This window comes from Podarcis filfolensis (assembly GCF_964270895.1).
Source record: "Podarcis filfolensis genome assembly, chromosome: Z".
NCBI classification, from domain to species: domain Eukaryota; kingdom Metazoa; phylum Chordata; class Lepidosauria; order Squamata; family Lacertidae; genus Podarcis; species Podarcis filfolensis.
The window spans coordinates 46,339,866-46,366,121 of record NC_139617.1 but is presented as its reverse complement, the minus strand read 5'-3'; the positions used below and the strand labels follow the sequence as shown (position 1 = coordinate 46,366,121).

The 26,256-nt window shown below is 46.5% G+C and overlaps 1 protein-coding gene across 4 annotated transcripts; it reads right to left on the bottom strand.

Moving 5' to 3' along the window:
• Positions 1-677: 677 nt before the first annotated feature.
• Positions 678-26,098, bottom strand: ST6GALNAC6 (ST6 N-acetylgalactosaminide alpha-2,6-sialyltransferase 6). Of its 4 annotated transcripts, none has more exons than XM_083597446.1 (7): positions 25,849-26,098; positions 23,972-24,167; positions 17,339-17,403; positions 14,516-14,689; positions 10,936-11,333; positions 8,664-8,771; positions 678-8,514 (listed from the first exon to the last, which is right to left on the bottom strand). In XM_083597446.1, exons 3-7 carry the CDS (start codon positions 17,351-17,353, stop codon positions 8,328-8,330), a joined length of 882 nt encoding a protein of 293 aa, XP_083453572.1. In that variant the 5' UTR covers positions 17,354-17,403; positions 23,972-24,167; positions 25,849-26,098; the 3' UTR covers positions 678-8,327. The 4 variants fall into 4 exon arrangements, with proteins under 4 accessions (XP_083453572.1, XP_083453573.1, XP_083453571.1 ...); XM_083597447.1 differs by having other exon boundaries at positions 678-8,517; positions 14,516-14,791; positions 25,849-26,096; XM_083597445.1 differs by having other exon boundaries at positions 678-8,517; positions 25,849-26,096.
• Positions 26,099-26,256: the final 158 nt, after the last annotated feature.

The window sequence follows — 26,256 nt, the reverse complement described above, 5'->3', positions numbered from 1 at the left end:
CCTCAAATAGAGATCCAAGAGATCACTTTCTGAAAACATTATTCACAAAAGCAAGCAGGTGAAACCCAGCATAAATTGTTTGGCTTCTTTTGAGTGACAATAGCTTTCTAATACAGAGTGCAGCACTGGCTGCAGAAAACAAAACAAAAAAAATCAAGGAAAGAGTTAGATAAAACCACTATGAATTATTGTGGTGCTTCACAGGTTTAGTTTTAAATCACCTTCTCTCTTACATCATAGATGTTGGCTTATATGATGGGTGTATATATGATCTGTGTTGTTTATTAGTACTGTTGCTGCAGGTTTGTCATGGCCTTTGGCTACAACAATAAACTTATATTGAATTGAATTGGTTAGAAAAATTAAGAGATGGGCCCCCAAATGCATGTCTGAGTGAGTCCCCCGTATGAGAATGCTGGAGACTGCTGGAATTGACTGTCTCATTTCAGGGATGAAGAAATCAGCTCAAGAATCAGCCACTGGGTGTACCTTCCAATTAAGTGTGCATGGGTTGCAGCCCCAGTGTGATCCTTCATATAGTATGCTTTTTCACAAGCCAGCCCCATGGTGCTCAGTGGGGCTTAGTCTCAGTGGGGCTTGTGAATGCATTTAAGATTGCAGCCTAAGATGGATTAATTTTAGTCTTAAAACTGGTAACAGAGAAAAGGGAAAAAGACAAAGATGTAGCAGTATTTATTTCCATACAAATCATTACAAAACTTCCACCCTTGCTGGTTTGATGTGCAGTTCTTTACTTGGCAGTCAGCACATGCGAGTCAAGATGCTTTTACAAACATTTAACCGGACCTGGCACAATAAATTTTGACCAAACTTAGCCAAAGGAAGAATGACTGAAAGAGTGCTGGCCAGTGTCAGATATCTCAGCCCACAGAGGTCCAACGTGGAACTTCAAATCCAAACAAATGCCATCTTCAGTGTGCAATGCATTTTAAAGGTCTATGTCCTTTATCACGTCCTGCCTATGGGCTCCCCATAGGCACCTGATAGATCACTGTGCAAAACAGATGCTTGACCCATCTTGGACTCATCCAGCAGGGCTCTTCTTCAGTCTTTTTGTAGGAAGTCTTGTGGAGCCAATTGGCCATAAACTAATAGTGCTGTTCAAGCTTGAGGAAGAAAGACTTGGCCAAATGATTGTCCTGATTGTCCATGCTGATCGTGCTTCTTGTCTGCAAATGTAGTCAAAGCAGCAGGACTCTAAAATTATCCCAGTGTATGATTGTCAAGTGAGAAGCCATTAGACACAACAGTCACTTATTTGGTCCTAGGGGAAGCTGCAAGTGTTTGCATTTTGCAGTTATTTCTTTGCTGCAGGCTTTTGCATTGTATGCAACTCGTCATCAAGCCAAGTGATATCTCCTAATGCAAAGCTTTGTGGGAATAGAAAGCTTGAATACTACTTTATCAACCCAAACAGGTGACCAATAGAAAAAGAGAGAGACGCACACCTGACTACCTGGGCAATCTAAATGAACCCCAAGACAAAAAGTAGCTACTCTTTAGGGGAACTTGGGCCCCTAATTCTATGATGGTTCTGTAAGGCTAGGAAACAGTTGTGTACACAACACAGAAGAGGCAGCAGCTTTTTGATAAACCATGGTGATTTATATGTGCCTTAGATTTTAGAAATATGTGAATACATGGGACAATGGGATTAGCTACCAATCTTCTTGTTCTGTAACACTAAGCAGTGGGGAACCACCAGCCAATGGGCCTAACATGGCACACCAGGCCTTCCCATTAAGCCCACAACGCCGTTTTGGTGAAGCCACGCTCACCTGCCCTACAGCAGGCAGGGCCAGCCCACCTATGAGGCAAAGTGAGGTAACCACCTCAGGCGGCAGGATCCACAGGGGCAGATCTGGCCTCCCAGGAATGCATTGCCCGCTGCCACTGTGATGGCTGCAGCACATTCCTTGGCACTGCGCCTCTTTGGCAGCCTCCTTCTCCCTCAAATGCCACCTGCACAACAGCCTCTTGGCCAGTAGGTGCTGCTGGCTTCCTCACCATGAGGAAGGGAATGGTAGTTGCCCTCTGGGATCTCCTCCCACCAAGTGATTCAAAGTGCCCTCACCCCCCACCCCACCCAGTAATGGCTTTTGATTCCCACTTCAGCTTTCAGGAAAGGTATTTGATTCCCCCCCCCCTTGTTCCAGATGTAGATCTTCACTCACCCCTTCTTCCCTGGTGAGCAGGACACCCATTTTGTGGTTCGCCTCAGGTGCCAAAATGTCTTGGGCCGGCCCTGACAGCAAGTGTTATACATGAAATCAAGCGGGGAATATGTAAATACGTGGCTGTGCCAAAAGGGAGGGGGTTCAACAACGGGACAGGCAAATCTGCCAATTCTGGTTTCTCAAATTTCCCCATTTTTTTTTATATTCTCATTCCTCAGTTCAGCTCTGCACATTTCCACATCAGATTGCAATTCTCACCCCCTAAATCCTCACAGAAAAATCACCTGCATTTTAGCATGACTTCCTTGCAATCTACAAGTTTTTGTACGCAGCTTCCCCTAACACAAACATTGTTGGTAAGCAATTTCCCCTAACAGAATGCATTTTTGTATGTTATACTCACTAATATGCACTGGCGGAGGGGAGCGCACCACCCCTGACACCACGATTCCGGTGGGGTGCCATTGTGACTGCTCCCCCCCCCCGCGCTGGGTGGCACGCCCCTGCAGGTGGCACGCCACACACCCAGGACGCGTGCCACACCCTACAGGCAGTGTGCCACACCCCCCAGGACGTGCGCCAGCCACATCCCTGCCTGCTCTCCGCTGCTGTTGCTGGAGAATGAAGCTCCGCTACTGCTAATATGTGCATTTCATTATAGATGTTTCCCCAATATGCACATTTTACAAACATGATTTGCTTTGAGAACTGCATTTCAAAATTCAGGGAAGGGTGACTCAAAGGATGGGTGGCCTAGGAATGGAAGATCATCATTTCGATCTTATCTATCCTTCCAGAATTTGAGATCCAAGGACCTGTGCATCAATGTGACATACAAACACACAAATCAGTGTCGTTTAATTACCCTGTGCAACCTCTCTTGATAGCTACTGCCACTTCCCAGCATTTGTAAATTGGCTTCGAAATGGGCAAAAGACAAAAACAAAGACCAGCGATAGCTTGCCTTCCTTCCCAGTACCCTTCAGCTATCAAGTAGCTTATAGTACTGGTACAATCTACAGCTGGGTAAAGATAGGTGCTAAATCACATGAGAGCATTATTGCTTAAGGCAGGTTACAGGGTATGATAGTACCCTAAGCACAAACTGGTGAACAAGCCTATCTAGGATTTGCATTCAGCAGTACAGTCGTACCTCGGAAGTCGAATGCCTTGCAACTCAAACGTTTTGGCTCCTGAACGCCGCAAACCTGGAAGTGAGTGTTTCGGTTTGCAAACATTCTTTGGGTTCCGTGGGTTCCATTTGGCTGCAGGAGCTTCCTGCAGCCAATCGGAAGTTGCGCCTTGGTTCGCTAATGTTAAAAATCTCTCCAAAATGTATAATTTGTTGTTAAAATGGCATACAAAGGACGAACAAGTTAAATCTGTGATGATTGATTGGGCAAGAGATGTTGGACACAATATAATGTTGGAAGATTGGGAAAGGCTGTGGAAGAAAGGGGTTAAGTTTACTTCATGTACTGTATTAAAAGAAAATATTATGAAAATGATGTATAAATGGTACTTAATCCCGGTGAAATTAGAAAAGAGGTATCATACAAATGATAATTTATGTTGGAAATGTAAAGAAAAAGAAGGTACTTTCTATCATATGTGGTGGACATGTCCTAAAGTGAAAGACTTCTGGGAAAAGATATATAATGAGTTGAAAAAAATGTTGAAAAATACATTTATTAAAAAACCAGAAGCCTTTCTACTTGGAATAATAGGACTGGAATTGCCCAAAAAAGATGTTAGACTGTTTTTGTATGCCACTACAGCAGCAAGACTTTTATTAGCCAAAAATTGGAAATCGCAAGAGATACCAACAATAGAAGAATGGCAGATGAAGATGATGGACTTTTTGGAGCTGGCTGACCTGACTGGAAGAATCCGCGACCAGAAAGAAGAGGAGACACAAGAGGATTGGAAGAACTTTAAAGAATATTTGGTTATATTGTAATATAAGATAAGGAGAAATTTATCGGAAGTAATAATTAGGCTTAGGGGTAGAATATGAATATGCTATTAATAAATATTAAGGATTAGAATATCAATAAAGGAGTAGAAGTTAGTAAATGAAAGAAGTTAATATTATTAGAAATATGAATTTGGAGAACTGCTAAATAGGTGATATAATGAAATTCAATTAGAGGGGATTCAAGGAAGTCAGTTATCAATGTAATGAAATTAAGATTTGGAAGTTAAAATTCATTTTTATGTGTTTTTCTTTTTGTTTTTTGTGTATTGTAACGTTTTTCTTTTTTCCCCTTTTTTATAAGTGTGAAAATCAATTAAAAAAAAACTGGGGGGGGGGAGGAAGTTGCGCCTTGATTTCCGAACATTTTGGAAGTTGAACGGACTTCCGGAATGGATTCTGTTTGACTTCCGAGGTACGAATGCATCTTCCTTTGCTCTCTCTGATCTGCTGCGTCATGTGGAAGAGCAGTATGTTGAAGGACAAGGGCTTCATCCCAAGCATCTCTATTTAGGTCTGATAGGGACTCCTGTCTGAAACCCTGGAGAGCCATTGCCACTGTGTGTGGACAATACTGAGCTGGACAGAGCAACAGCTGTTTTCCTATTGGTAAGATGACTTTGCTACCCTTCCTCAATTTGTAAAAATATGAGATTGCCACATTGCCCTCGCTGGGTGGACACGCTGCACGGACACCATGCATGTACAAATAAAAAGATATTGCTGTGTGATAAGGAGGTCATCAAGGTTATTGTTGGCTTTCTGATCAAAAGGTGCCAGCAGGGAGAAGCTGCCCCAGTCCAAACTCTGAGGAAACAAGCTCTCTGCATGCCAAATACAAAAGAGACCAGCTGAGTGGGAAAAGTTGATGCCACAGGACCTGCTTCTACACATAGGTGACTCAGAAGCACCAAATTGTTGCTGTCCAGCTTTAAACTAGAATTGGAATCACAACTGTGCTCCTAGGCTTCAGAAACCTAAACCACATCTTGTAGTCAATTGGGCAGTTCCCTTTCCCCCCCAGTTCCAATTGTTGTGGGGATTTAAATTGGGAGCATTATGGGGAAGTGAAACGATTACCGTAAATACCTTCAGTCCTCACTGCATCTTAGATTATAACCTTTCTTACCCCAGAGAAATGGGACGAAAGAAATTGTTATAAAGGCATTGATATTTGGAAAGGGAAAGGTTAACATGATAGAGTTGATTCCTTGAGAGGAGAGGCATACCATTCAGAAGGGAATGGCTTGTGCAAATTGTATCCAGGCCATAACCAGCCAGGAATGCTACAAGGTACAGTGGTACCTTGGGTTAAGTACTTAATTCGTTCTGGAGGTCCGTACTTAACCTGAAACTGTTCTTAACCTGAAACACCACTTTAGCTAATGGGGCCTCCTGCTGCAGCTGTGCCGCCGGAGCACGATTTCTGTTCTCATCCTGAAGCAAAGTTCTTAACCTGAACCACTATTTCTGGGTTAGCGGAGTCTGTAACCTGAATCATATGTAACCTGAAGCGTATGTAACCCGAGGTACCACTGTAGTTGTGCAATGAATTATCTATACCTGGTGAAATTGCACACCTGTTCCAGTGTGTTTTTTCAGGGGGTACTCAGGGGTAAGCAGCAACAGCACCACTTTTTGTTGTTGTTAAAATGTGTGGCATTCATTGTAACAACTTCATGGTGAGTACTGGCACCTATTTTTCTAGCTCATGGGCATAGCCAGGATTTTTTATTGGGGGGGGGGCAAGCTTTCATTGGGGGGGGAGAACCTCAATTTGTATTGATTTTAATGATTGGGGGGGAGCTGCCCCCCTGCGCCCCCTTGGCTACGTCCATGACTGAACTGATCCACTGTGTTTTAAAAAGTCAGATTTGGGCGAAGCATGCTTTGATGGCACTGTGCAGATGCCCCATAAAAAGTGAGCAAACGAAGGGTAGCTATTCCACAATAAATGTCCTGTTGTGGAAGCAGCCCATATGTCCCCGTTGATTTCTGACACTTCTGATTTCCTGGTCCCTGGTCCTATTTTAGTTTTTGGATAAATGCTGTGGTGTGTGGAGGGGTAAAGATAAAGGTAAAGGGACCCCTGACCATTAGGTCCAGTCGTGGCCGACTCAGGGGTTGCGACGCTCATCTCGCTTTATTGGCCGAGGGAGCTGGCGTACAGCTTCCGGGTCATGTGGCCAGCATGACTAAGCCGCTACTGGCGAACCAGCGCAGCACACGGAAACGCCGTTTACCTTCCCGCTGGAGCGGTACCTATTTATCTACTTGCACTTTGATGTGCTTTTGAACTGCTAGGTTGGCAGGAGCAGGACCGAGCAACGGGAGTTCACCCCGTTGCGGGGATTTGAACCGCCGACCTTCTGATCAGCAAGTCCTAGGCTCTGTGGTTTAACCCACAGCGCCACCCACGTCCTATATGTGGAGGGGTACTATTTAAAAACTACAGTTGTGGACAACGGCTGGGCTACCACATGAGAGCTGTACCACCAGATGAAAAAATGAGTGTGGGGAGGAGTGTACGGTTTCTGGGACGGGGTGGTTGCAGAGTAAGGAAATGAATGGGAAGGGATGAGATCAGTGGAGGCTGGTCCATCAGGGTGAAAGGGGCACTGCCCCATCAACCTCATGCCTGTCCTCAGCCAGACCCCATCTCCTTTCCTTCTTATCTACAGCTACCCAGAGGGTGGCTGCTCCACTCAGCTTCTTTCTCTCTAGGCTCTGTGTTGCCCTTGCAGAACTAGAATGAGCTGGCTCTGCCTGTCATTAGCTCTGGTTCCCCTTTCTGTTGGGCTACCTGCCTTTTGCCCACCTGGGCGCCAGGTACCACTGGACTGAGCTGAGGCTACCTTTGCTCCCTCCATTTTACTTTCCTCCCTCTGAAAGGGCTGGGCTCAGGGGTGCCAACTTGAATAAAACAGGGGAGGCAGGTAAGCTCTGCCCTGCATAATTGATCACAAGATGTAGTGCACACAGACCATTTGAATGGCAATGCCAGCACCATCAAATGTTTTACCGGGAAGGCCGAAGAGTCCTCGGCCCCTAGGAGTTGGCTCCTATGGCTGGGCTCATTTTGACCAGCTGATGGAAGCTTAATAAAATCTAAACAAAACACAAACATGCTTCTTAAGTAAACAGCAGACTAATGGCACATGGCTTGCCTCCCTGGAATAAAAACAAAATCTTCGATCTGTTCCACCCCATGCCACTCTTCTTTCCATCCCCTCTTGGGTCTATTTGCAAGATGTTCTGTTAGTAATGCAAATAGTTGGCAAAGGAAGGTGAGCTAGCAGGTTTGTGGGGGTGGGGGGAAAAGGAGCCATAGCAGGTACTTGTGGGTTTGCTAGGGTTGATTTTGGTTTCTCTCAGTTTCTCATTATTTCCAATCTCCAGTTCTCCACATTTCAACATTTGCCTTGCAATTATTATTTTTTTGGTAAAAGTGAAAAGTCCCTATTAAAAAGTTAGCAGCATTTTAGTTCCCCTCCCAACCACCGCAACCACTTCTCCCTCCCACAAGGGAGTGCTGTCCTTGACCCTCTCAAAAAGGTTGCCCATCTCTGTTACAAAGGGCTGGGTAAAATTCATGGTCTGCCCGCAGCTCTTAACCCTGACAGCTGAAAACCGAACCTCCATGTACAAAGGAAGTCTACCTCTGTATACCCGCTCCAAGCAGGAGGCAAAACACAGCGGAGGGCTGCCACCTTCACACCCTTCCTTGTAGGCTTCTCGGAAGTACCTGGTTGGCAGATACAAGGTGCTGAGATCTCATCCTGATCCGACAGGGGTCGTTTTGTGTGCTAATACGAGCCCTCTGGTGGGCTTTCAAACCATGGGCTTCTCTGGCAGCAGCAGACTGCGACCTGTCATTAAGGGGGGAGGGGGAGCAGAGTCATCCAATGCATAATGCCCAAGGGCATTGTGGGAAATTTAAAACAGCAGCTGAGCAGGCCTGGCGGCCTGGCACACGGAAGGCCTGGGGCTAGGAGCAACGTTGGCCCTTGAGCTATCTTCACACCAAGGGCACCTCTTCCCCTCCTCCTGTTGTGGAGAGGGCCGTGTGCCCCAGAAGCTCCTCCCCACTGCCCCGCAAGTCCATGGGTTTGGCACTTGTGTGGTTTCTCCTCCGCCCCACCCCACGGGGGGCTTCAGTCCCAGTTCGGGTGGGAGAAGGTGATGTTGTAGAGACTCGCCCACTTGGCAAAGACCCGCTTCTCAGTGATGAACCGGTGGTGGTGGCCCTTCCGGCTTTGCTCGTTGTGGATGTAGGTGGCACATTCATCCGGACCCTTCGGCTCATAGTAGTGGTAGGGCAACTTGTGGGGCGGAGGCTTCCTGCTGTTGGGAAGAGAACCGGGGGTGGGGGGTGGGTTGGGGTTCGGTGAGCAGGGAGTGGTGCAGAGAAGCAGAGGCAGAGATTGAGGCAGCCCTGGGGCAACCTCCCCACCCCCCCCTCGAAACTGACAAGGAGTGCAGGAACTTACATGCAGTAGTTGGGAGGGACCATCCCATAGACGTGGATCCTGTCACACAGCTCAACGCCAATCACCATGGTGAACCAGCCGGTGCTCAGCCATGACCGTGACGTCACTCTGCAAAAGCAGGGAGAAACAAAAGGAGGGGGGTTTTCAAAGGAAAGGGAATCCAAACACAACCTGTGAGTGATTGATATAGATTAGATGCCGACCTGCAACAAAATGTTGCAGTGTGGAATTCTCCACATTGAGGATTCCAATCACTCTATTCTGTTTCACATCAATTTTTCATTCCACACACCTCATACTCCACAGCCAATCAGCATTCTTTTATCACTCAGCACACACTCAATCCTAATTTGGCTGGTTTTTTGTTTTTTTGTGGGAGGTGCCTGCCCCTCTCTCTGCCGATCCAATGGGGTCCCAGGCACCCACACATGATCCGTGTCCCTTTCGGAGACAGACACAGCAGAGACTGTCATGGCTTTAAGACATGTGGTTTATTCACCTATTTACACCTTCAGTCTGCATGGAGGGAGTCCAGATCTTATAGCATAGTTCTTTCAAGAGGCAGCAGGGTAGGCAACCTGCCCAAGATGGATCTCAGCTCTTCTTCCTCCTTCTCCTTCCTGGCAACCCTTGCTCAATAACTTCATTTTCGTGTCCCCTCAAACACACATCTCTCTCCCTTTTGCCCCTTTTGCCATGTTAACAGATTGGTTCTTCTCTAGGCCAGCCAGGCTGGTTTGCATAAGCCAGCCCAGGGATTCCTTGTCTGGCACAGTTCTGCAGCCCATACTTTAATAAAGGTAAAAGGCAAAGGGACCCCTGACCATTAGGCCCAGGCATGCCCGACTCTGGGGTTGTGACACTCATCTGGCTTTATTGGCTGAGGGAGCCGGCGTACAGCTGCTGGGTCATGTGGCCAGCATGACTAAGCCGCTTCTGGCAAAAGCAGAGCAGCGCACGGAAACGCTGTTTACCTTTCCACTGGTGCGGTACCTATTTATCTACTTGCACTTTGATGTCCTTTCACACTGCTAGGTTGGCAGGAGCTGGAACCAAATAACGGGAGCTCACCCCGTCATGGGGATTCGAACTGCCGACCTTCTCATCGGCAAGCCCTAGGTTCTGTGGTTTAACCCACAGCACCACCTGCGTCCCACCCCATACAGTGGTGCCTCGCAAGACGAAATTAATTCGTTCCGTGAATTTTTTCGTCTAGCGAATTTTTCGTCTTGCGAAGCACGAAATCCCATAGGAATGCATTGAAAATCAATTAATGCGTTCCTATGGTCAAAAAAACTCCAAACAAAGCCAAATTTGGTACAACAAGAGTTTATTAAGTGCTCTTTAAAGTCACACATACTGTAAAGAGCATTTCAAAATTCAAACCCAGAATTTTTTTAAAAAACAGCAGAGTGGCCCAATGGTCACAGAAAATCATAAAAATGCAGGGAAAAAAACACAAGCTTCCAGATTCTTGCAAACCCCTCCCCAACTGTTCCCCCAGCCACCCAGCACACAGAAATTCAAATCCAGAATTTTTTTAAAAAAACAGCAGAGTGCCCCAATGGTCACAAAAAATCATAAAAATGCAGAAAAAAAACATACAAGCTTCCAGATTCTTGCAAACCCCTCCCCAACACCAAGTCCTTGAATTCCAAACACCCCAACCCAAAATCCAAAACCCCCCAAAAAAGTTTTAAAAGCTTAACTTACCAAATGGCTGCAAAAGAAGTTTTGGAAAAGCTTCAAAAATCACCAAAGTCTTTAAAAACCTCAAAAAACGCTACTATGTACACTGCGTTCTATGAGTTGCTCCTCGAAGTCAAGTCGCAACTGTATTAACGGTGTTAAGAAAAAGGAAACAAACTTGCAAGACGTTTTCGTCTTGCGAAGCAAGCCCATAGGGAAATTCGTCTTGCGAAGCAGCTCAAAAAACGGAAAACCCTTTCGTCTAGCGAGTTTTCTGTCTTGCGAGGCATTCGTCTTGCGGGGCACCACTGTACTTTAATCCATATCCCAATTAATCAATATCCTAGCATTTCTTCATTTCTAGGATTTAGCCCCCCCCCCCCCCCGCCTATTAAGCTATTAACACCATTTTTCTTCTACTTCTGCAAATCTTGGGATTCCCCAGAACCTGCAGACACCTCCCTCTTGTAAATTAAAAGGAAAAGATACAATCAATCTATCTTTCCTCCCTCCCCACAGCAGGGCTTGCCTGGAAGAGGAGATGCAGAAACTACGCTGGAGGGACAACTGCATGTGAATTTACCTGTCCTTCCCTGTCTCCTTTTTGAACAAGTCGTCAAACTGTTTCATGCGCCTGGGGGAAGCTACGAAGGCCGTCATGTTGGGGAATGACATGCTGACGCGCTGGATAACCTTCAGCAAGCTCTTCTGCATCCTAACCGGTGGCCCCCAAAAGATTAAGATGGTGTCCGGAGTCTTGTTGACAAACTCCTGTGGTCTCTTCAGGACCCGGAAGATACTTGAATGGGCCACCACCCTGAAGGTCGTCTTGTTACCAACATCTGCTTCGTAGGCTGTCGTGGGAGCATCGTTCATGCGAATTGTGCACTCCGACTGGTCGATTGCTGCCCCCAGCTTGCTCCCCAGCAGGTGACTGGAACTGGTGACGATCACGCATTGGCTGCAGTGATGATCCAAAGTCTGGGGGTGGGGGGATAAGAGTATTATTATTATTATTAAATTTTATTTATACCCCGCCCTCCCCAGCCAAGACCGGGCTCAGGGCGGCTAACACCGGTATAAAAACAATTGATTGAAATGCAACTTAAAAACAAGATTAAAATACAACATTAAAATGTTGCCTCATTACAATAGGAACTCAAATCAAAAACTTTTTTGGGGATGAAAACGTCAAATCTTCACCAAGGCCAACTATCCAGACTGGTCCTACGTGGCCAGAAAAAGGCGAGGAAGTCCCCAAATAGGAGTTCCATCACAGAAGGAGAAAGGAAAAAGGAAAGAGGGGGAGGGAATCAAGTTGATTCCAAGCCAGAGGCCAGGCAGAACAACTCTGTCTTACAGGCCCTGCGGGAAGAGATCAGATCCTGCAGGGCCCTGGTCTCATGAGACAGAGCGTTCCACCAGGCCGGAGCCAGTGTTGAAAAGGCCCTGGCTTTGGTTGAAGCTAATCTGACTTCCTTAGGGCCCGGGACCACTAGGGTGTTGCTATTTATGGACCTTGAGGCTCTCCGTGGGGCATACCGGGAGAGGCAGTCCCGTAGGTACAAGGGTCCTAGGCTGTGAAGGGCTTTAAAGGTCAAAACCAGCACCTTAAATCTGACCCTGTACTCCACCGGGAGCCAGTGCAGCTGGAAAAGCACTGGGTGAATATGCTCCCATGGCAGAGACCCTGTGAGGAGCCTCGCTGCAGCATTCTGCACCCGCTGGAGTTTGTGGGACAGCTTCAAGGGCAGCCCCATGTAGAGTGAATTACAGTAGTTAAGCCTGGAGGTGACCGTCGCATGAATCACTGTGGCCAGGTCGGGGCGGGAAATGTATGGAGAAAGTGGATAGAGAAAGGTTTTTCTCCCTCTCTCATAACACCAGAACTCAAGGATCTCCAATGAAGTTGAATGTTGGAAGATTCAGGACAGATAAAAGGAAGTCTTTATTCAAGCAGCGCATAATTAAACTATGGAACTCCCTCCCACCAGAAGCATTGATGGCCAACAAATTAGATGGCTATCAAAGAGGATTAGATAAATCCATGGAGGAGAAGGCTTTCAATGGTGACAAGCCATGATGGCGCTGCTCTACTTCCACAGTTCGAGGCAGCAGTGCTTTTGAATCCCAGTGGCTTCAAACCACATGAGGGGGGAGAGAGGGCACCTGTGCTTCAGTCCTGCTTCCTGCTTTCCCACAGGCGTCTATCTATTCAGCTACTGTGAGAACAGGATGCTACACTTACGCTATTACGTCTGATGTATGGAAGTGAGAGCTGGACCATAAAGAAGGATGATCACCGAAGAATTGATGCTTTTGAATTATAGTGCTGGAGGAGACTCTGGAGAGTCCCATGGACTGCAAGAAGATCAAACCTATCCATTCTTAAGGAAATCAGCCCTGAGTGCGCACTGGAACTGTAAGAGAACGATTTTGAAGAAAGGGAATTTTCTCTGGGGGCAGGATGTGTGTGTTAGCCTTGGAAAATGGTGAGTAAAATGGGTTCTCATATTAGAAGTATATGCAATTATGAATGGCATGGAACACACTGATAGAATCTTTTCTTCCTCTTTCTATTGGCAACCTCCAGGATCAGACAAGTTCTGAGAACCATATACACATAACAACTGAGGATCATACTCCATTGTAGGAAATGGCCCTAGTCCATGAAAGCTTATGCAATAATACAATTTGTCAAGTCTGCCAAGGTTCCACAAGCCTTCTTGTTTTTTCAGTTCTGCGGTGGCAAGTTTTGAACCATTCTGCATAGCATTCGTGCTCTCCACAGTTTTTTTGACTTTTTGTGTTGTCATTTTTTAAATTTTCTTACATTTCTTCATTTAATGTCTTCATTTAAAAACATTGCTTCATTTAAAAAACATCTTCTTAAAGACTGCTAACAACATCTAAAGCCAATAAAATAATACCATGTTGGTATTATCAAAGATGAAAATGGCAGATAAAACGTCTAAAACAGCTAACCTCTAAAACTCTATTTAAAAGAAAAAATCATGGAGAACAAATCAGCAGAAGTTGAGAATCAATTTCCCATACAGCTGCTTCAGAATCACTCCTCTACCATTCTGCGGCTGCTTGTTACCAACAGCTGCCAAGATAATTCTTAAAGGCAAGATTTCTGAAATATACTCAGAGTCGAGAGTAGATTTCATGCTCTTTATTCAGCTCATAGTGGTGAGGAGGAATGAAAGTTTCCCCCAAGTATCTGCTTTATATACATTAATGTAAAGTTATCATTTTGGGGAAGAATTTCAACGATAAAGATGAGCGTGTTACCCAAGATGCTATTTTTATTTCAGACAATCCCGGTTGTGGATTCACTTCCACCTGGAGCTGGATTGGGTGGCTCCTGCAGACCAATCATACTGCTGCATTGTTCTAGGACCAATCAGACTGCTGCATTCTGAATCCTATTGTTCTAGGACCAATCAGACTGCTGCATTTTGGATCCTATTGTTCTAGGACCAATCAGACTGCTGCATTTTGGATCCTATTGTTCTAGGACCAATGAGACTGCTGCATTTTGGATCCTATTCAACTCAGTACATAACAATTTCCTTACCCATCATTCCATCCTTCTGGTTTATAGAACCAGGGTACAGTGGCTGGTGATGTGCCAGAAATAATTTCTCAAGATCCCTCCCCACCCACTCCCCTCTCCAGGACCACCAATGATTAATTTACAGCCACAAAGCCCACTGGGAGACCCTGGGCCAGTAACTCAGCCTAACCAACCCCACAGGGTTGTTATGGGGATAAAAAGGGGTTAGGAAGTGTCTATAGCACGCCTTGAGGTGTTTTGGAGAATGTAATTTTTTGTGATGTAAATGTAATAATAAACAGAGGTAGGGAACCTTTTTCAGTCTGAGGGCTGCACTCTCTTCTGGGCAGCCACTCAGCGGACACATGTCAATGGTCGGCAGGACCAGAAGCAAAAGTGGGAGGGGCGATGAATGTAATTTTTTTCCGAGTTGCTTACACAGTCCTTTTTCTCCCAAGAGTTCAAGGATACTTTCTGGTTAGGCAGGAAACACCTGAGTGTGCAGCAGAGCCAGTGATGGCGTGAGATCTGGGGAGACCTGAGATTACCTCTCTATGACCTGCAAAACAACGGCAGCTGAAAGTTCACGTGCTTCCCATACCTTGTTTCCAGAGACTGGCAGGTACCCGTTCTTCACCCCCCATTTTTTGAGGCTGGAAGGCAACGGGGGCTTCACTTTCACCGCAGTGTAGTGGAAGACTTCGCTCCTGCCATTGTAGATGATCAGCAGCATGACCAGGCCAAACAGAACCACAAAGACAACTGCGCGCTGGCCCTGCAGACACAAAGAGCGGACGAGGGGGCAAATGGTCAGAAGAACCAGGTTGCTCTCCAGGGCATCTGTTCACACGGGGCACCTTTCTAGCTTGGCAGTAGCCTGTGTAAAATGGGATTCGGGGAGAGTACTTGTTCGCAAGCAGAGCAGGAGCCAAGAGCCTGACATGGCAGAAAAATATACAGGTTCCAAGTCATGGGAAGCGGGAGATCTGCTTGATCCTGGGTGCAGAGGGTCCAGGATACATCCACTCAGGGGCGACCTGTCCCACTTCACCACCTGAGGTAAAACAGGAAAGTGCTTCCTCCCCACAAAGCTGCTGCCGAAGCCTTGTGAATTAGGGTTGAGCAGCAGCAGCAGCTGGGATGCAGGTGGTGCCGTGGGTTAAACCACAGAGCCTAGGGCTCACCGATCAGAAGGTCGGCGGTTTGAATCCCCACGACGAGGTGAGCTCCCGTTGCTCGGTCCCTGCTCCTGCCAACCTAGCAGTTCGAAAGCATGTCAAAGTGCAAGTAGATAAATAGGTACCGCTCCAGTGGGAAGGTAAACGGCGTTTCCGTGCACTGCTCTGGTTCCCCAGAAGCGGCTTAATCATGCTGGCCACATGACCCGGAAGCTGTACGCCGGCTCCCTCGGCCAATAAAGCAAGATGAGCGCCGCAACCCCAGAGTTGGCCACGACTGAACCGTACCGTCAGGTGTCCCTTTACCCTTTACCTTTAGCAGCAGCAGCAGCAGCAAGGGTGGGACTCTGTCTGAGGTGGCTGCTTCAGTCTGCCTCATGGATGGGCCACTCCTGAATTCACTGTCAATGCATAATTATTGTGTCTGTGAAGAGCCCTGCTGGATCAGGCCATAGGGCCCATCTACTCCAGCATCCTGCTCTTACAGTGGCCAATCAGCAGCCCTGCAGGACCTGAGCACAAGGCCATCCTCCCATCTGTGATTCCCATCAATTGGTATTCAGTGGAGGGAGAATGTAGCTATCACAGCTAGTGACCAGTGATAGCCTTATCCTCCATAAAATGATTGCAGAATTCACCCCCCCCCCAAAAAAAAGACAACCTGCACATCAGTCTGGAGGGGGCCAGACATTTCCCCCTCCCCTCTCCCATCCTGCTAGAGCAACTTTCATCAACCGGTTTTGGACCACAGCTCTCAGCAAGCACAAATTTATGCAAAGCTTGCTTTTGGAAAACAAACAAACTTAAGTGCCTCATGATTGCCTTTTGTGAGTAAATTATTTAGTGTTGTGATCCTGGGGAAATCTGAATAAGGAACTAATGGAACTGCTGGGCAGGGAGAGGGGGGGGGGTGAACAGTGGGTGTGGTGGTGAACAGCCACAAGAGAATAAACAGATTGAACTGTGCAGCAAACCCAGAGAACCAGAAGTGCTTTATGTGGCTCTTAACATTTAACGTTCATTTACCGTCGCAATGAGAAGCAGCAGCTTTTGCATAGCTGTCTATGCAGGCTGCCCCTAGGAGAGCACTATGAATTCCTGGCTTGGTGCAGGATCCATGCCTCTCCCAAAGCAATTCCCAAAGTTTGTGCAGAAGCTAACTGTGCCCATCCAGGCCTCTCTATCTGGTCCTTGAACCTCTCCCTAGGCCACACACTTTCCCAAGCCACGCCCGTCACTGGCCCTGCTACATAGCCCAGGTGCTTTTGCCTGTATGAAATGTGTTCCCTTAACACTAATAAAGCTTTTGCTTATCTGGAGGGAGGGAGACGAGGGACATGTGAATGTGTATATCATGGGTAGGCAAACTAAGGCCCAGGGGCCAGATCTGGCCCAATCGCCTTCTAAATCCAGCCTGTGGACGGTCCGGGAATCAGTGTGTTTTTACATGAGTAGAATGTGTCCTTTTATTTAAAATACATCTCTGCGTTATTTGTGGGAATTCGTTCACCACCACCCCCCAATATAGTCCTGCCCCCCACAAGGTCTGAGGGACAGTGCACTGGCCCCCTGCTGAAAAAGTTTGCTGACCCCTGGTGTATATGAAAACTTACAGTAGAAAGGTGCTCTTTATGTTCTTTCCTTCACTCATTTTTGCCTCTGGTACAGTCCTGGAAACCACGCCTCATGAACGGTTGAGGGAGCTGGGTATGTTGAACTTGGAAAAGAGGAGACTGAGAGGAAATGATGGTATCCATCTTCCCATATCTCAAGGGCTGTCACACAGAGGATAGAGCAAGCTTGTTGTCTCCTGCTCTGGAGGGTAGGACTCAAACCAGTGGATTCCAGTTACAAGAAGGGAGATTCCAACTAAACATCAGGAAGTACTTTCTGATGATAAGAGCTGTTTGACAGTGGAACAAACTCCCACAAGAGGTGGTGGACTCTCCTTCCTTGGAGGTTTTGAAGCAGAGGTTTGATGGCCACCTGTCATGTATGATCTGCGTGAGATTCCATCATTGCAGGAGGTTGGACTAGTTGACCCTCCCAGCTCTACAGTTCTATGATTCTATGTGGCACTTGGAAACTCTTTGTGCAGAAGGGAATGAGGCCATACAGGCTGAAAAAGATTCCCTGCCGCTGGTGCAGTACAGCAATGCAACATTCATATTCATAGATCAATAGTATGAGGAAGAAACAGATTTCTCCTGAGACTGCAGGGGGCAGGAGTGGGGTAGGGGGCTCACCTTGTCGTTTTTCATGTCGCCGCCCTGGCCTTAGGTTGGAGCCTCGATCAGCGTAACTTGGATGCCTGCAATAAAGTCAAAAGGACAGGGTGACATTTGTGGTTTCTGGATGAATAAGAAGGGGCTTTTACTAGCATGCAAGGTGTTCCACCACCCTGGGGTAGGGGTCACTTCAATGCGAAGGAGAGTGGGACATGGTCTATTTTGCGCCTGGGCTAAGCACTGGAAAGTTGCAATGTACTAATAAGGAAGCTGGGATGCGGGTGGCACTGTGGTCTAAACCACTGAGCCTAGGGCTTGCTGATCAGAAGGTCAGCGGTTCGAATCCCCGCAATGGGGTGAGCTCCCATTGTTCGGTCCCTGCTCCTGCCAACCAAGCAGTTCAAAAGCACGTCAAAGTGCAAGTAGATAAATAGGTGCCGCTCCAGCGGGAAGGTAAACGGCGTTTCCGTGCACTACTCTGGTTCTCCAGAAGCGGCTTAGTCATGCTGGCCACATGACCCAGAAAAACTGTCTGCGGACAAACGCCGGCTCCCTCGGCCTAAAGAGCAAGATGAGAGCCACAACCCCAGAGTTGTCTGCGACTGGACCTAATGGTCAGGGGTACCTTTACCTTTAATAAGGAAGCAGCGTGTGAGCATGTGCCAAGTGAACTGTTACAAAAGCCCAGTGCCTGCCCCTCTCTCTGCCAAGCAGAGGCCAGAGCGCGTGGGGCCACAGGCACACACAGGGTCTGTGTCCCTTTGGAGAATAGAAGACATGGCAGAAGGACCTGTGTCTGGTCCTCTCCTTCTGGCACCTCTGCAACCCCTGGTTTCTCTGGCAGGCTCTCAGGAATCTCTGTTTTCTCCTCCTCCACAGTAGGCTCCCAGGGGTCAATCAGAAGCACCCCAAGAGTAGCTCCTCCTCAGCTCCAGCCAGCTTGGTACCTTTTTCTTCCATCACTGGCTCCTGGCATGGAGTCACACTTTTTGTTCTTTCAGCTGCTGCAAATGGTGCTTTTGCATCTGTTCCCATTGTCAACTTTGGTGCTTGCCCTTCAGCTTCCACTGCTGGTTTAGATGTTCCTGCATCAGCATTAACTGCTTGAGGAGTACTGCCATTCCTCCCTCTATTTTTTTATTTCTGGTTTATGTTGATCCTTATATATATTGAGAGGGTGGGGAGGGGTATTACTCAGAAGGGTGGTGGAAATGGGTGATTGGCTGATAGGTGTGGGAAACCTGTTGACGACTGTTAATGACTGCAATTGGTCTTACAGGAAAAAGCAAGGGGTGAGATGACTAAAAACAGCTTTATCATGTATAATGAGACAAGAATCCAATGTCTCTATTCAGACCAGGTCTCTCCGTGGTTTTAAGTTTGGTAATAAGTTGCAATTCAGCAACTTCTCTTTCCAGTCTATTTCTGAAATTCTTTTGTAATAAATAAGACAGCTACTTTGAGATCTTGTATAGAATGTCCTGGGAGATTGAAGTGTTCTCCTACTGGTTTCTCTGATATCCAGATTTATGTCCATTTATCCTTTGGTGTAGGGTTTGTCCTGTTTGTCCAATTGGCCTGTTTGTCTCATTGGGGCTGGCCTGAAGGCAATTGGAGAAATTTGGCCAAATTGGGCCCCCTAAGCCCCCCCACACACACACACCAGGGCAATGTAGATGGATTTTATTTATATCTCTAAGATTCTGCAGACTTTGGCTGTGAACTGGGGCCCCCACAAAAAAAATTCAAGTTGGGCCCCAGAGCTTCAAATTGGGCCCCACTGGCTGGCCCTGTCTCATAGTTGCTGGGCCTGAGTTGCCCTGCCCTTGCATGAAGTCTTGGGTTTGCAATTTTGGGAGAGGGGAGATTGCCTACTGGGGGGCAGGTGGGCTGGCGAGGCCCCCCTAGATTTAGAGGCCCAAGTTGCTCTGCTCTTGCATGAAGTCTTGGGTTTGCAATTTTGGGAGAGGGGAGACTGTGGCACTGGGGAGCGGGTTACCCTACTTCTAACTATAGGGTTAGTAGTAGAAGATAGTGTATTTTAAAATAGTATTATTTGTAAGTGATAAAATGTGAAGATTTTTATGGTAAAAGTAAGTGTGATTAAAAAAATGGTTAAAAATTATGATATATGAAACTGCTAAAGATGAGGTAAAATGAAAATCAGATGGGGTGGGCTTGGGGAAGCTCACCTAACAATGCTTAGAAAAAATAAGGATAAGACAAGAATTTGTTTGTATTGTTTGTATTTCTGTTTGTATTGTTTATTTGTGTTATAAAATGAATTAAAAAATTGGGGGGGGGGGAATGAAATGTGTCTCTTGCAAACCTGGAGGAGGGCTGAGAGAGGTATGCAAGTGTGTGCAGAAGCTAACTAGCTGCACCAAGGTAGAACAGTTGTGTTTCAATTCATTTTAATTATTTTTTTGGAAAGTACTTAAGATCAGCCCACCCCCTAGATAAACTTTCTCTCTTTCTTACTTCCCAAGAACAATGTGGCAGCTGGCATCTCTTCTTAACTGTCACGTGTCCTGGATATTTAAATGCTTTTTTTAAAGCCCTACTTTTCCCCTGCACTGCACTCAGAGTGATCAGGAAAATGCTCTAATTGACAAGGGAGGGAGGACCGGGGAGGGGGAGGGGGGAGAGGCAGGAAACCAGCAGGGTCTATAAACAACACGCAGGAAAAGCAGCACTGAATGGAAAATCTAGGCCTGACCTTAACGCACTGGACTGGGTCCTCCAAACAGGCCCAAGGACAGGATTGCTACGCTTGATTAACTTGGGTAAACTGATTTCCTCGTGGGTTAGATGTCAGGAAAAAGGCAGGAGAATCAGGCACGTCCGGAATGGAACATAGGAAACTGCCTTTATACTGAATATTATGAATTTTCAACTAAGGGAAGGGCCATAGTTCAGTGATAAGAGCACCTGCTTGGCATGCAGAAGGTTAGGGCTGGGAGAAAAATCCTGCCTGAAACTCTGGAAGGTCACTGCCAGGTCACGTTGCTAAGCAGGGATGACTGACAAATGCTAGTCTAGGTTCAAGCAAAAACTTATCACAGCTGTGGTTTTAAGGTTTTTGGGCATGGTACCAAACCCTCTTCATTTCACTACCATGTAGATCACAACAGATCACTTGGACCATTTCTATTTATTTGTTAATTCTAAGTACTTTTACCTTCTTAGTCCTAAAGGTAAAGGGACCCCTGACCATTAGGTCCAGTCGTGGACAACTCTGGGGTTGTGGCACTCATCTCGCTTTACTGGCCGAGGGAGCCAGCGTACAGCTTCTGGGTCATGTGGCCAGCATGACTAAGCCACTTCTGGCGAACCAGAGCAGCGCACGGAAACGCCATTTACCTTCCCGCCGGAGCGGTACCTATTTATCTACTTGCACTTTGATGTGCTTTTGAACTGCTAGGTTGGCAGAAGCAGGGACCGAGCAACGGGAGCTCACCCCATTGCGGGGATTTGAACTGCCAACCTTCTGATTGGCAAGACCTAGGCTCTGTGGTTTAACCCACAGCACCACCTGCGTCCCTAAGGGGCCCCAAAACAGATAACATTTTTTTTTAAAGGCTGTAACATTAAAGAGAGATGGCTAAAACTCTCCCTATAGAAGAACATACAGCCTTATCCCTTACCTTGGCACTGCTGCTCACCCCGCCCAAGTACCAGCTATCTCCCTCTGCCTAATGGTAGGGCCGTTCTTTGGGGAAGGATTATGGCTCAGAGCATTTGCCTTACATGCAAAAGGTCCCAAGCACAATCTCTGGTGTTTCCAGGTAGGGCTGTGGGAAAACCCTTCCTGAAAACCCCATTTCACCATTTTTGAAACAGTATATGAACCAAAGCACAGCCACCCTTCAAAATTCAACATACAAACCCTCCCACTAAAATGCATTATATTAGAGGAAATTTGCTTTGCAAAAATTTGCATGTTCTATAAAACTGCATGCATGCATGCATACATGCATGTGTGTATTAGGAGGAATTCTCCTTTGCATAAAGAAAAATCTGCAAATGTGGATAACTGATGTTAAGACCAGAAAAATGAGAATCTGAAGAATCTGCCCACCCCTAGTTTGTAGAAGGGTTTTTTTTCCCCTTTAGGAGCACGCCATTTTAAGCACAATAAAAGGCTTGTTTTCAGTGTTCTTTAGCAATCTGGTTAGAAGAATTTTAACGATGTGTGGGTGTTAAAATGAAATCCCAGCATCCTGTGCTTGGGATGGAACATTCTGGCCTACACAGCAGTGCTTTAACGCCAACATTTTACACAGAGACTGTCATCCATTGCTCTCCTAAGTGGGAATAAACCCCAGTGATCTCGGTGGGGCTCTGTAAAACATGCATGTAATTGATTCTTAGAGCAGAGCTTCCAAGTGGAGCACAGCTCCCTTCTCTCAAATGTCCTACTGGGGACTTTCTCCACCTCTTCCTGACCTACCCATCCCTCTGCCATCAACCAGAATGAGGTTTGAATGAGCAAGGATGATTAGGTTTATGCCTGGGCTGCTTTGAAAATAAAATAAAACCTTAAGTATCCATACTTGCCTTTTGTGAGTTAATTATTTAGTGTATGGATCCTAGGGAAATCTGACTCAGGAACTCATGGAATGGGGGGAGTAGGAGTAGGAGTAGGAGAAGTATATTATTAAGTTGGGTGGGAGTGCAACTGAAGAGCCCAGGACGTGTGTCAAACCGGAGAACGCTTTGAACATGTGCTTAAATCTCCCGCAATGAGCAGCGGCAACTTTTGCCTAGCTAGGTAGCACTCCCATGTGGGGGCACAGTAGCCAAAACAGCATCCATGAAGAGGGCAGGGGGGCGGGTGTCAGCAGACTTACATATACTGCTTAATAATTTGGAAAATCAATAAAAATAATTGGCAAAAATATATACACTGCTTAATCACTAGCATTTCTAAGCTGTGTACATAAAAATAAACAATACAGAGAATAATACAAAGGGGAGGGCTTATTGGTTTGCTTTGTTTTTATTATGTATTTTGTGTTTTTATCTTGTATTTTCACGTTGTGAACAAATTAAATAAATGAATTTTTAAACCCTAGAAAATAAAACAGTTAAAAACTCATCATAAAACTGAATATAAACGCAAAACTATCTTAAAATGCTTGCTGGAATAAGAAAGCCATGCACCTGAAGTTCAGGAAAAGGGTGGGTGGGTGCCTGTGTAATCTCAATTGGGAGGGAGTTTCACTGCGGCGGGAAGGTAAATGCCGTTTCCATGCGCTCTGGTTTCCATCATGGTGTTCTGTTGCGCCAGAAGCAGATTAGTCCTGCTGGCCACATGACCCAGAAAGCTGTCTGTGGACAAACGCCGGCTCCCTTGGCCTGAAGTTAGTTGAGCGCCTCAACCCCAGTCAAATTAGGCTGGACTTAACCATCCAGGGAACCTTAACCTTTTACTTTTACCTACCATTGGCTACACTGGTTGGGGCTGATAGGAGTTGGAGTACAACAACACCTACAGCACTCAGTGGTTTAGACCACAGTGGGGAGGGGGATTACATTTTGTGGTTTGCCTCAGGTGCCAGAATGTCTTGGGCAGGCCCTGATCATAGGCAACCAAACAGATTATTGATTACCTGAAGAGGCCAGAGACCATCTTGGCTGGGAGCCCCGGAAGACCTGCTCCCCACCCCCACCCCCCACCTGCTGGCCTTTCCCATCTGGGAGGGTGGGACCCTGACTGACTCCAGCTGCAAAAGCTGAGGCTGATGAACAGACATTTAGAATGGAGGGTATTATTTGGGGGGGGGTATTGTTGCTGTTGATACTAGTTTTTTCTATCTGTGTTTTAAGATCTAATTATTTATGTGGAAATCAATCAGTTTGGTTGTGTATTTTTGATGTGTTTTATTTCTTGTTTGTAACTACTTTTGGTTTTGTTTGGAATTCTGTAATTTGTTATGTCATAAGCTTCCTTGAGCATGGTTTGAACTCTGGAAAGGTAGTATACATATAAATTGGTGTCTGTAGTATGTATGTGCAGTGGCGTAGCGTGGGGGGTGCAGGGGGGGCCGGCCGCAACATCTGGGGTTAGGGCAAATCCACGGGTTAGGGGGCGCAAATCCACGGATTGGGGGCGCAAATTACTTGCCTTGCCCCGGGTGCTGACAACCCACGCTACGCCACTGTGTATGTGCAAGGCCAATGACAGCCAAAGCCAATTCATTCTTTATCTCCATGTTCCTTCTCCCTGCTGAGTTCTAGAAGGGGCAGCACTGAGACTAAGGAGGAGGAAGGTGGCAGGGGGTCCCCTGGACTGGATTTAAGTAAGGTAGGGGGCAGGGTCTGGCTGGTGGCAGGCTGAGGTTGGTGGGGCTGTGCCCCATTAGCCCTAATGGTCTAGCTTCCACTGGTATTTGATAGAACACTGGAGAATTTGGTGCAGGTGGCAGAGAGATTTATTCTACATCTTTGCCCCACTCCAATATTGATTATGCCATTGTCTATTTTAGCAGACATTAAATATATTCCATGCCGCCTTCAGAACTTCAGCTGGGTACAAATGTTTTAAAACAAGCAGATAAATAAGTGCTGCTTGGGCATTTGGGCCTGTGCCTGATTTTAGCTCTAACAGAACATATAAAAAATCCAGGTCAGTGTCTCCCTCCTTACCAAGGCAGGATGTCTCACATGAACAAAGTCAGGAGCATGGTTGGGGGGGTCTTCTCCTTCGTGGGGAGCCATGAGGTGCTGCCAGCCCCAGTTGCCAGACCACCCTTCCATGATGCAGCCTATGCGCTTGCTCCTTTTATTCAAGCATCACAACAAGACGGTAGGCACACAGGCCAGCAGCCCTGCTCTCAGAGGCCTGCAAAAGAAAATGGTGTTTAAAAATAAAATAAAATAAAGCAGATGGGCTGGCATGTTTGCTGGTGAGGAATCAAATCGAAAGCACCCTCGGACCCTCATGGGCCAATCTGCTGGTTGGAGTCGAAGGCTTCCTCTCTAGCTAAACTTGAGCAAAGCACATGATGCCAGGTGGCGGAAGGCCAAATTTGGAATCATTCCCTGCCCCAAGGCAACAGTTTTTTCCAAACAGCTGTTTTCATTAGGGCAGGCTCCACCAACCTTAGTTGGCAAAGGCTGCATTAGGGATAAAATAAAATAAAGCTGAGTTATGTCAGATCCCACAGCACAAACACACAAAATGCAAAAGTGACTCAAAGTGAGGATCCAGTGCTGGCTCAGCACATCTTGACCAACCACATAGGAGGGCCGCCTTCACACCATGCATTTAATGCACAGTTCCCCCCACTCCCCATGAATCCTTGGGACTGTGGTTTGCTGCTGTGAGAGCTACAATTCCCAGCACCCTTAACAAACCACAGTTTTCATTATTATTTGGGGAGTGGGGGAATGTGCTTTACATGTATGGCGTATATGTAGTTAATGCAACATCTACCAACCAGAGAGATATTTTGGATTGTGCAATACAATCACAATCTCACATCTTGTTCCCTGTATATTTTATAAATTGCACTGCCTTGCAAAATTTTGTGTGAAAGTGCAGTGCACAATGATGTAAATAAGTAAAAAATATATTCTTAGGAGTGGCTGGGGTGGGTGTGCGCAAGGATGTTAATCAAAGAAAGCTGAGTAGTTATGCTTCACTGACCCAAGTAAATCCTTCCATCCCATACCGGAGAGTGTACAGACAAGAAACTTTACAAGTAAGACATCCCCCCGCCCCCTAAAAAGACACTCCACTCTGCCTTCTGTGCTCCTTTACTTGTATGCCAGGAAGGGCCTTAGTGGAAGAGCATCTGCCTGGCATGCAGATGGTCCCAGATTCAAACTGCAGGATCTCCAGGCAGGGTTCAGTGAGACCCCCGTACAAATTCCTGGAGAGCCACTATTAGTTGTACTGTAAACAATGATGAGTGCACTGACTCAGTTTTTACAGCTTCCTCTTTTCATTTACCCCTTCCTTCTGCATTGCTATACTCCATATATATATATATATATATATATATATATATATATATATGGAGTCTTCTTATCTAGAAATATCACCACTCTGTTATATGAATGCACTTCTCTCATACACACACACACACACACACACACATATATATGAGAGAAGTGCAATTCATATAACGTATATACACACACACACACACACACACACACACACACACTATATATATATATATATATATATATATATATATATATATATATATGATACACACAACCACCCTGCCCCCCAAAACCCACCGTCCTTCTCTTTAAACCTACCCTTATCCTTTGGAGATTTGTCAAATAAATCGTTAGCATGAACATACATAAAAAGCTTAGCCAAGTGTAACGGATGGTACGGACAGCCTGCTGTCAGGCAACCAAACCTACGAAGCACATCTAGGGGCAACCGGAGAGAAACCAGCGCTATATCTTAAGGTTTCTAGACACTGGCAGCTTCTCCACTCCCCCCCCCCCGCCTCTACTTCACAAAACAACGCCCCCCCCCTAAAAAAAGCCATGCATGCCACCTTCTTGATCTTCCGGTGCGCCCTCGATCCAATTCTAGATTTCACCAGGAAAGGATCTCTCCTCTGGGCTGGTACCCAGCTTCACTTGCACACATCCCACCACCAGAAGAAGCTGCTAAACCTCTGGGATCCAGACGAAAAGATGACGAAAAGATTTTGCAAGCCTCTGGGTCCTAGCACGTCTCGCTTTCTCCCGTCTGCATTCATGCTCCGAGCAGCAAATCAGGGGCACCCTTTCCCTCCTCCTCCTCCTTTCTCTCCTGATCCGATTTCAGCTCGCTCTCTGGCTCTGCCTCTCGCTGTGCGCGCGCGCAGTTAGTGAGGTGTTTGGGAAGAGAGATCTGACACCAAGAAGGGGCCCGAGGAGCAAATCCAAGCGATCTATTTTTAATTTTTTGTGAGATTTAC

Bases quoted from the DNA above. Each gene is read 5' to 3' on its own strand.
- ST6GALNAC6 (XM_083597445.1), bottom strand. The intron at 8,772-10,935 runs GTAAATTCACAT...CTGCTTTTGCAG, and splicing joins AAGGAGACAGGGAAGGACAG to AGTGACGTCACGGTCATGGC. The intron at 8,518-8,663 runs GTAAGTTCCTGC...TCTTCCCAACAG, and splicing joins GTCCCTCCCAACTACTGCAT to CAGGAAGCCTCCGCCCCACA.